Source organism: Medicago truncatula, chromosome 7 (genome assembly GCF_003473485.1).
Source record: "Medicago truncatula cultivar Jemalong A17 chromosome 7, MtrunA17r5.0-ANR, whole genome shotgun sequence".
Lineage (NCBI taxonomy): Eukaryota > Viridiplantae > Streptophyta > Magnoliopsida > Fabales > Fabaceae > Medicago > Medicago truncatula.
The window spans coordinates 38301074-38312894 of record NC_053048.1 but is presented as its reverse complement, the minus strand read 5'-3'; the positions used below and the strand labels follow the sequence as shown (position 1 = coordinate 38312894).

Here is an 11821-nt window from a genome sequence, read left to right as displayed (position 1 = left end):
ATTAGCGGTTCACCCTTGTTCAGTTGTTTGTAGATTCACCTAAAGCGCAGTTAATTTCGTTATCTAATGGTTTCATGTTTTTGGTATCATTTGCTAATGATCCCTTGTATATTTGTTGCATTTTGTCAAACAATAAATTAATTAATTCTAATGATAGGATTATAATTGGTTTTAATTTGGAAATTGTTGGAACAAATGATAAAGGAATGGGATTTGAGTTTTCCCAATGTAACTAATTAAAAAAACAAAGAGAGAATTAGAAATCAAAAACTTTTATTGATCGACTTACTCACTTGATTACACACAATCATTTTATAGAATAAGTTTGTACGCTCAACAAACTATTATAGCTTCTCTCTCAAAAAACTATTATAGCTTCTAACTGACTCTACGTAAGTCTATATTACACATCCAATTTCGATATGGGTTAGTTTCTCTTCTTAAAAAAAATGAATTACATATTACTTATTCTCAACAGCCATCCTTATTCGCATTGGTTAGAGACATCATTCCAAGCATTCCTTAAAAAAAATTAAAAGAGTTTTTTATAATGCTATAATATATCTAAAAGAATCATTTAAAAGTTTAAAGTTACTTCAACAAATTTGGCCTGTACAAAAAAAAAAAATAGTTTTAGCAGAGACTAAAGGTGTGTGTTGAAATTTTTTGTAAGAAAAATAACATGACACTCTGCTGATGGAAAGTTTAAATGATTTGTTTTTTTTCTTTCTACTTTTTATTTTTGTATTTTACACGTATCATTATTTCACAAAGTTAAAATTCATCGATAACTCTCGTTCTAAATCATCTCTCTCTCATTTGAAATTGAAATCCCTCAATGTTCCCCAAATTCACTCTTGTTCTTCGTATTCTACTTCAAAATCCATAATTCTTTGTATTCTAATCCAAAATTGTGCATTATACTCAACAATCTAGAAGGTAAAGTTTAAATGAATTGTCAATCTTGAGTTCGTTGTTACAAAGGAAGATGACATTGAAGGTATTGCTTTACTATCTATGTGAATTTCTAGCCACTAAACTATTTAAGCAAAAAAAACATTAAATATAATTGAATAAGTTGCGCGTTTAAAAGTAGTTGCACGTGGGAATAATGGAATTAAACAATGTTTCTTAAATATACTACATTTAATAAAATTATGAAAAGCTGTAACTTTGTGCCCGAGATGATCAGTCAAAATATTGGAATTAGTGTAATAAATTTAATTTTTAAAATTGTAATAAATTGAAGAGAAAATTGCAATCACCTCCCCTAAGTTTTAGTTAAATGTCACACACCTCGCCTCTAGTTTCAAATAATCAATAACCTCTCCTTAAGTTAACTCGGTTAACTATTATGTTTAGTTCCAAACAAATCCTTCTAGAAATCTTATATATTTTCATAGCAACCTAATTATTGCAGCCAATTAAAGTATTCGATCAAATTCTTCAATGATGACCAATAATAAATTTTGCCGCAAGTGAGTGTGTAATTTGCCTTCAACTTGTTTGGGACTTTATACTAACTATTTTTTACACTTACATCAACTTTCTACGAGAAAATAAACTCACCAAACTTGAAATCTCTTTAAAGATGTTTTTCATTCTTGACACTAGGGTACTTCTTTTTGTTCAATATCCCTTATCATTTTCTCCATTTGCAAGTTTAAAGTTGAAAACATATTTTATGTTCCAATTAATTTGTTTGGTAAATATGTTTTAAATGAGGGATCACAAATGGAGGTGACAATGTGTAGAACAAGAAACTAGGTCACTCAATGGAGGACTTAACATAATTGATCTATACTGAAATTTAGAATGACTAATTTGGCTATTGCGATTTTACTAATAGGTGTTGTCAATGTCACATAAGAATGGCTTCAACAATGAAATATCTTTTTTTTTTACCTTAACAGAGAAAACAAACAGTGTTAGACGAAGAGGGAGGTTTTTGATTATTTAAATAGAACTAAGGGGAGGTTGGTGCCAATTTTAAGATTAGAAGGGATGTTGTGTCATTTGAAAAGACTTTAAGGGAGGTAGATGCAATTTCTCCTAAATCGAATGCACAAAACATAAAAGAATATTTATCTTCTGGATTCTTTAACATGAGCTCTTAGGATAAACGTTAGGATAACTCTAAAATTATTTATTGGTGCAAAACAGGTCTTGCATAAAAAGCTTGACTTCATTTTGTTAAAAAAAAAAAATCTTGAAGCTTAACTATAAAATAGTTATGCGGCACACGTTGATGGATGCATTTTTTTTTTTTTTTTGTGGTGAGTTGGTTGATTGCATATTAAGGCATGAGAGTGAGCAAGATGGGATTTGTAAAAAAAAATATATATAACGGTAGATCTATAAACACAATCTAAGGTGAGGATGCATGTGTGGATAGAGGAAACAAAATTGTCATGAAGGAAGTAAGATTAAGTAAAACAATGAGATGCATACTTTTAAGATGCTTGAAAGAACAGAAAACACGGATGCTAAAACAGTCCTCGATCACTCCATTATCAATGACCATTTCATTAACCAAAGATGATGGTTTTCAAAGCACTGGCGCTACAAATTTATCACAACACTATAGGCAATCTCCAATACTTGTCCATGACACAATCTGACATTGCATTCTTTGTTAATAATCTTGCTCAGTTCATGCAAAGACCCACGATGCCATTCCATTCATAGTAGTGACAAGAAAGAGAATGGAAAACAAAAGACATAGTTGAAATGATATTGATATCTTCTTCTTCATGCTTAATGATGCGATGCAGAGTAAGTTGTGTATATGATTTTGATTAATGATGCATGAATTCCCTAAACTACTAGAGGAAGGAATATTTGACCACATGTCACGGACTTGTTTATAAAATTGCTTGTGAACGCGATCTAATTGCCGTCAACTAAGTAACACATGATGTTTCAACTTTAATTAATTATTTAAAAAAGTATAGTTGATAATCTCGATCTAATTACAGACGACAAACAAAGCAAGTAGTACATAATATTTCAACTTTAACTATTCAAATAAATAAATGATCGGCATGTGAAGCAGTTTAGATACAGACTTACAATACATTTCTTCCTCTGATCTCATGTATTAGCGACAAAAAACATTTACACTCTTTAACAAAATAATTCTCTTAACTCTTTAACAAAATTAGTTAGTATCCTTTAATTTTATTTTTTCTTTTCAAAGTTATGAAAAATAGAGTTCTTAAAATAACAATCTTTTGAGATTTTTTTTTCTTTAGAAAACTCCTTTGGTATTTTTTATGACAGGAAATCCCACATAGTTTTTATCATCGTTTTAGAGTTTAACTATGAAGTTTATTTGTATTTTTGTAGAGTTTTGTATATGATTCATAGAAAGTCATCAAATAACAATATTGGAAAAAGAGCAGTGAAACCATAAAAAAAAAAAATAGTAATAATAATAAACCACTCATATTAGACAACATTCTGACCGTACTATATTTTTTTTTACAAGTTTTATCATGTGTTAATTCTTGGTGTATAGTCCTTACAAACGTTTTGATGAGAAGAAATTAAACAAAAAGTTAAAAAATGCATGATCAGTTGCGGACCAACTTGCAATGTGCACTTTAAGATGCGCGTCGTGCAACCCGAAGGGAATATGGTATGCCTAGCCTCATCACACTTTGCATCTCCCAACCTAAAGGAAATATGTCATGTTCAGCCTCATCACACTTCGCATCATGCAAGAACCAACACACGTCGTTGATTGTTGTGAAAATATTGGGAAACAATACATTAGTTCTTCCTAGATCTTCTCAATTTATCATTCAGCTTCATTACTCTAAAAGCAATACTTGAATGAATTTCGAAATTGCTTAACTTAATGGGAGATGACATCGGGCTTGGTTTCATACTCCCTCAATCTAAAAAGGATCTCCGCAAGCAAGGAACCCTGACTTCCTGAGCATATTAGCGAAAAGGCTCATGCAGAGGCAAGGAGGCCAAAAAGCATTTTCATTTGTTAACCTAATTCACATTTTTACAAACCCTAGTTTTTTTAAACCTAAAATTGCACCCTCTCTATCGCTCCAAAGCCTTCATTTAAATCAGCTAGCTCTCTAGGTGAAGCTCTATTCATCTAGAGGCATTGTCATTCGAGTGACTCGTGATCTATTCTTGATGTTGTTCTCTTTGACGGTAAACACATGAATCTCTTTCAAAGTGTTGTTTGCTTTGTGATTAATGGTTTAATCCAGATTCGTTCTTGGAATAATTCAAGGATCGATTTGATAATGAGTGACATAATTCAGGGGTCAGGTTGACTTTAAAAATAATGCAGAGATCAATTTGACAGTGTAACAATTTGTAATGTCTTTCATTTTTCAAAAAAATCAAAAGTTTTATCAAATTCGTCCATGCACATGAAAGCTGACTTGGAACTCCACATCAGCATCGTTAACAGCGAGACTTGACAGAATAACTAAATTGATTGAACATTATAAAATTCAAAGACGTTCTAACTATCTCAGTTAATTTAGAGAACAAATTGATCGATTTATATAAATTCAAGAACGAAAAGGTATATTCATCTATTTTTATCTCTCTAAATTGGAGAAATTGTGAGGATCCTAATGGGAGAGATTCACTAGACCCGATCCGTTGATCATGGAGAGTACTTTTAATCAATGTTTATTTTATTGTATTCCTTTTTAACGGATTATCTTATTTTTTGTAGTTAATAATGTTAAAGCTAAAACAAGTGTCGCTTTCTTTGTCCACTTTGTAATTAGAAGACCGCGAACACGTTCTTTATATTTTTCAATTCATTTTCTAATGAAAAAACACGGATGGCTCACCATGTTTGACGACAATTAGGCTGACATGACTCATGAGTGCACAATGTTTTTTAATGAAAACGTGTATAGTAATTGAATTCAACTGTGATAGGGAGTGTTATTCCTTCTTCTAGCCTGAGGAGACTCGATCAATATACAAAATTTAGTGCACTGTTAGTGACTAAATAAGCATGAAAACATTGCCCCAACAATCAGTTTTGTACTATTTTTCCATCCTCATCATTGTAACGGTTACTATAACTAATGGAGAGAAAGATGCAGATTACATGTCCCAACTTATGAAAGCACTGACCCCAACTCCCAAAGGCTGGTCTGGCAACATTCACTACTGCAAATGGAATGGCATCAGGTGTGACCAATCTAATCAAGTTGTCACCGCCATCAAGCTTCCATCAAGTTCTCTCACAGGGATAATCCCTGAGAATTTCAACTCTCTCAATAATCTCACGGACATCGATCTTCATAACAACTCACTCAACGGTCCTTTGCCTGATTTGGCTTTCCTAAACGTGCTCCAAACCGTGAACCTTGGTTACAATAACTTTACTTCAATCCCAGATTTTTGCTTTGGAACCCTACTAGATCTAACAACCCTCAACCTTAGCAATAACTTGAATCTCAAGCCATGGTTATTTCCTGAAGAATTATCCGTGTCCTCGTTGATACATACCCTCGATCTCGAAGCAACAAATCTCATAGCTTCATTACCATCAGATATGTTCAAATGGTTTCCGCGTTTGCATACTGTTTTTCTTTCTCACAACAACTTAAGTGGAACTCTTCCCCCTTCTCTTGGGGAATCTTCAATAAGGTATTTGCGACTCAATAACCAAGGGGCGTTTAGTGGGTTTACCGGTACAATTGATGTTATATCATCTATGAGGTTCTTGTCTCAGGCGTGGCTTAACAACAACATGTTCGCAGGTCCAATTCCTAACATGTCTAGTTCCACTAATTTGTTTGATCTTCAGCTTCATTCCAATCAATTAGTTGGTTTGGTTCCACATTCGCTATGCACTCTCTCTAGCTTGAAGAACATCTCTTTGGACATCAATTTTCTTCAAGGACCGATACCTGTGTTTCACGAGGGTGTTAATGCAAGTTGGGAAGGAAATAAGTTTTGTCGAAATGATGTTGGACCTTGTGATCCCCAAGTTACAATTTTGCTGGAGATTCTTGGAGCTGTTGGGTATCCTGCTTTTGTGTCAAATTCTGAAGGGAACAAAAACGATGCTTGTTCAGGAGACGAATATTTAAAGTGTTCAAAAGGGAAGATTGTGGCCTTTTATTTGGACGGTATCCAAGCAGGCGGAACAATCTCTCCAGCGTTTTCTGGTTTATCAAGTTTAGTGAACTTGACTCTTCGTAGCAATAATTTAACGGGTTCAATACCACATAGTCTTACAACTTTGTCACAACTTCAACTTCTTGATGTTTCTGATAATAATTTGACTGGACAAGTTCCCAAATTTTCTTCAAATGTTAACTTAATTACAACTGGCAATCCTTTGCTTGGGAAAAATATTTCCCAACAATTAGGTGGAGGAGAAAACACAACTGCTTCTCGTGATGGAGGCTCATCTAAGACAACAATTGCACCTGCTTGGATTGTTGGTATGTATACATACCGATTATTATATATATTTTAATATATTGTCTTCTTTCATATTAGGGTGGCAAAGATGAATCTACTTGGTAGATTTGGATTTAGATTTAGATGGTAACGGTTGGATCAAAATATTCCATTAAAATTTACTCTATCCATCCCAAATTATATGATATTTTAGGCATTTCATATCTATTAAGAAATATAATTAATTTTGTGTGGGAAAGAGATATTATGAATTGTTTTATAAAATTTTCCTTAATAAATGATATAGGAAAGATAATTTAAAAGAAGGAAGAGTAATAAATAGTTAAAATATAATAGACTTAACTAAGCTCATTTGTTTCTCATCCTTACTTAACTAAGTGGTTAGACTTACGGTCGAGTCAATTAGGAGTACTCGAGTTCTACTATCCGGGAGTGGATCTCCTCCTGTGTGTTTTTCTCCAGTTTTCTCCAGTGTGGAAATCTACACCATCAAATGTATTATCTCTCCAGATCATTTCAAGTTTTCAACATTTATATTTTTAAGCATTAATTTTTTTTTCAAAGGCTGAGATTTCACTGGACTCTGCAGTCACCGCAGAGAATCCATTCCCCTACCATCCCGAACTATATTCATCCTATAGAAAATATAAGCTTATTTGTTTTTCATCCTTACTTAACTAAGTGATTAGACTTACGGTCGAGTCAATTAGGAGTACTCGAGTTCTATCACTGGCTAGAACAATTTTAGCACCCGAACTTCAAATTACCACATAAATAGATATAAATAATGTTATATTTAGATTAGAAAATTTAAGTTAGTTATTTTATCTTTACTAACTTACTGTTTTTCCGTTTGTGATAAAAAAAAAAAAAATTATTGTTCATAATTATCCTTCGCTTTTTCTTGTGGTGCAGGGGCATCCTTGCTTAGCGCTGGGTTCGTAATACTAATTGTGATTCTTTGTAAACGAGAGAGATATCTTATTTTAGTAAAAAGATGGATCTTGAGGAAAACAACAAAATCTATTGACAACAATGTGGAGGATTTTATACAGAGTTATAATTTGTCTGTGCCAATAAAGCAATATAGATATGCAGAAGTGAAAAAAATGACAAACTCGTTTCGAGATAAATTAGGTCAAGGAGGATATGGTGTTGTTTACAAAGCAAACTTACCTGATGGTCGTCAAGTAGCAGTGAAAATTATAAATGAGTCTAAGGGAAATGGAGAAGATTTCATAAATGAAGTTGCTAGCATTAGTAGAACATCACATGTGAACATTGTCTCACTTTTGGGATTTTGTTATGAGAACAAAAGAGCACTAATATATGAGTTCTTGCCCAAAGGATCATTGGATAAGTTCATTCTTAAAAGTGGATTTCATGATGCTATTTGTAGTTTGGATTGGAAGACATTGTACCAAATTGCAATCGGAATTGCTCGAGGACTAGAATACTTGCATCAAGGATGTATTTCAAGAATTTTGCATCTTGATATCAAACCACAAAACATTCTTTTGGATGAAAATTTTTGCCCCAAAATCTCTGATTTTGGACTAGCTAAAGTATGCCAAAGGAATGATAGTATTGTGTCTTTACTTGGCACAAGAGGAACTATAGGATATATAGCACCAGAAGTATTCAGCCGAACATATGGTGGAGTTTCTCATAAGTCTGATGTATATAGTTATGGTATGTTAATTCTAGAAATGGTTGGGGGAAGAAAGAATTATGACACTGGAGGGTCATGTACTTCTGAAATGTGTTTTCCAGATTGGATTTATAAGGATCTTGAGCAAGCTAATAACCTTGCTAATTGTTTAGCAAACTCAAAGGAAGAAAATGATATGGTAAGAATGATTACTATGGTGAGTCTATGGTGCATTCAAACAAATCCAGCCGATAGACCATCAATGAGTAAAGTATTAGAAATGCTACAAGGACCACTTCAGTCGGTGCCATATCCTCCAAAGCCTTTCTTATATTCTCCTGCATTGTCATCATTGCAAACTTCATATTTGTCTTCCAGCAATTTGTTAGAGACAAACTCAGCATCCTAATTGAAGAATGGTTCCATAAAACCAGATAAGTTCAGCAAAGACAAAAGTGAAAATGTGATTGTAATGTAACTATATATTGTTGGTTTTTAAATACAACTTTGCATATCCTTTGGTTGAACTTCAAAACCTGTTTCTATATTTAGTTGGTAAATTCTAGCTATTAATGACTTTGATTCAATATATCCAAAACTTAATGTGGTATATTTTTCTTCGATTTGTTTTAAGTGGCATGCAACACCCCAAATTTTTCAGTCTTCATAATATATTCTCATATGACTGTCCCTTCTTCTCCTTGATGGACATAAAGGAAGGAAAAGTCTCCTTATCAAAACTTTAGTGGGATGGTAACAATAATTTTTCATAGATATTTGGTAGAAGAAGGGCAGACACATGACTGGTGTTGTTGGTGAACAAATTGATCTAGGGTTTATGTGTTTTGTGTGACTTGAAGAATAAGAAACAGTTTTAGAGAATAAGAAAGAGAGAAAAGTGATTAAGAGAATTTAAGAAAGTGAATGCATTGGCTTTATTGATTGAGGAACCAAGTATATATACACAATTGTTTCAGCTATAACTTGCATCACAAGTAACTGCTAACTGTCTAACCAACTAGCTAAAAACAAGGAAAAAGTTAACAGAAGGTTAAAACCTAACAGCTTCAAACTCATGCGCTACCTAAATCAAATGTGAAATGAGTTTCATAAAAATAAGGTAGTGATTTTTTACATAAAGAATCATAATAAAAGACTCAAACACCTTGATTTAAGCCTTTTATGTAAGGAAGCAACAACAATATCTGCACTAGAATCAAACATGAGTCAAGAAAAACGTAATGTTTGTACAAATTGCATTATAATGAATTTTAGGAATGAAAAATACTAGTGCATTATAAGATTCCTTCCATTATAAATATAATATAAAAAAATGTCTTATTTTTATATTATATTTTGGTGCTCCTATAATAACTAATCAGGTGACAACCTTCATTTGTGGAAAGAGGATAACAATGATAACACGGCCTTTTCTTTTGACTCAATAATGTTTTGTAGTCATGATTGAATTTAGAATGGTGGATCACATTCTTGGAGATAATAATGTTTATTCTTCCTTACACACATTGAAAAAAGAAGGTAGATAGAAAAATAGGCTGAATGATTAATTGTAGAAGATGTATTCTAAGTTGAGATTTAGTTGATCTAATAAGATAACCTTTAACTCAAAAGAAAGTAAAACATTTTCAACTATAATGATGTTTTCACATCTCATTTTCTTCGTTGTGCATAAAAGAACATTGATTCTACCCTAAAAGAAAAACATTGATACTGTAAAATAAAAACATCGATATTAACATCCTATTAACCATGTTTGATAATTTTGATGTTATAAAAAAATAATCACTTTATTCAAGCCATCATTTCTATTAATTTAATATTGTACAGGAAATTATTTCATTGAAATTAGTTAAGTTTTGTTAACATTTTTGATATGCATCTGAAACTATCGGTCCATGATTTAATTGCATAATATGATATGATATGATATGATGGTAGTAACTGATTTCTACTTTGTTGAATATGTTGTGATGATTTAATTGCATAATGTGATATGAACATGATGTCATGGTTTAGACTCTTTTGTGATTAATCAACTCAATTTATGGTTTTGAATTTTTCAATTTAACATGTGTAGTATTCTTAGCTGTTGTTTGATTTTTCTGCAATTACTCTGTTTTGGATCTATTACTCGGTTTTCAGACCTGAGTATTCTAAGGTTAGACTGGGATGTATGTGACCCAAACCCGATCCTTAGATATGAGTGCTTATGTATAAGCTATTTTGATAACCTTAATGGTGATATTTCCTTCATGATTTGAATGTGGACACTGACCTGTCTTCTTTACATCATGGTTAGGCTATGGTTTCACCAAGAGATCTTGTTGCAGGCCTTTCTATTGAGGTGGTTCAGCTTTTGCAGGTACAATTGTTTTTAAACAAGTTTGAGATTAATTAATGGTAAATAAAATCTGTTGGAGTTTCTTCCATAATTGGACATTAATTTGTGCTTATCTTAACTTCCATAATGTCTGCTAATGTAGGAAGAGTTAACGAAGATAGGCCATAGCATGGGAAAAGCCGTTATTGTGGCAGCAAATATGATTGGCTGCCTTATTGGTAAAGGAGGATCTATTATTACTGAGATGAGAAGGCTTACAAGATCCAATATTCGCATACTGTCAAAGGAAAATCTTCCTAAAATTGCTTCTGATGATGATGAAATGGTGCAGGTAAGGGTATTTTTTTTCTCACTTTGTTTGGAATGTTGCCTTTGTGTAATAAAGATGAACTTGTGCAAGTTCTTACACGATGAGAGCAAACCTTTTTGATAGAGAGGGTTCTGTCCCTGGATTCCTTCCAGTTCTACCATATATTCCTGCTCCAGTAGATGGTCCAGATGTTCTTAACTATGACAGTAGGGATGGAAAAAGACATGGACGCGGACATTCATATTCAAGTGGCTATGGAGGCTCAAGTGATTTAGGACCTGGCGACACTTATGGAAGTTATGCAAGTTCACAGGTACTTCTATCTAACCAAATTTGATTTTTGAAGAACATTTGCATGTAGCTGAGCTCTTTTAAAGTCCAATTCAATCCATTATTTTTAATACTATAGCAGTGTTTGATTCAAGGTTAGGGAATGAGATGGACTTGTTTTGAAAGTACAGAATTTTCCCAATACATTGCAGAGGTTAATTATTGGCAACTCGGAAATGGTTTTTTAGTGGCAGATTGGACGATTTACCTTCGGTATCTTGGAATGGAATGATCATCCGTTGTGCTTGGGTAATGGTTAAAGGTATAACAGTTGTGCTGTTGTTTAAGTTGTAAATCCCTCTGTTCTGAATTCTGATGTAATTTAGTTGCATATTCTAATGTTAAGTTGTTGATGTACTGCTGTTCTGGTGTATTGTTATGCTATAATCGAACCCGACAGTTTGTTGTGTTGTTTATGTTTTATTTTTGCAGAGCATATAGGTTGAATCAAACCTACTGCTCTGGAGTATTGACAATAATAAGCTTGGTTATAAGGTGAATATTCTATCTCTCTATTAGAAAGAATGATTTTATACTTGAGTGTAAATCATTAAAAATTCTGACAATATCTTGGTATATGTAGAATTAGAGGCAGAAGGTAACCTTTATTTACCTTCTGTTGAATGAAGATGTTGTTCTTAGCTTTTGTGCTTATTTAATGAACTTAATTGGACACATAGATTAATATTGCTATGAACTTAATTTGATGTTAGCAGTATAATTTATATTGTTATCTTGT

General features: G+C 32.7%; 1 protein-coding gene across 1 annotated transcript; it reads left to right on the top strand.

Annotated features, from left to right (window-relative positions):
• The first annotated feature begins 4859 nt into the window (after positions 1-4859).
• On the top strand, positions 4860-8615 carry LOC11436746 (receptor-like kinase TMK4). Its single transcript, XM_003624305.4, has 2 exons — positions 4860-6449; positions 7345-8615. Exons 1-2 carry the CDS (start codon positions 5006-5008, stop codon positions 8487-8489), a joined length of 2589 nt encoding a protein of 862 aa, XP_003624353.1. The 5' UTR covers positions 4860-5005; the 3' UTR covers positions 8490-8615.
• The last annotated feature ends 3206 nt before the right edge of the window (positions 8616-11821 follow it).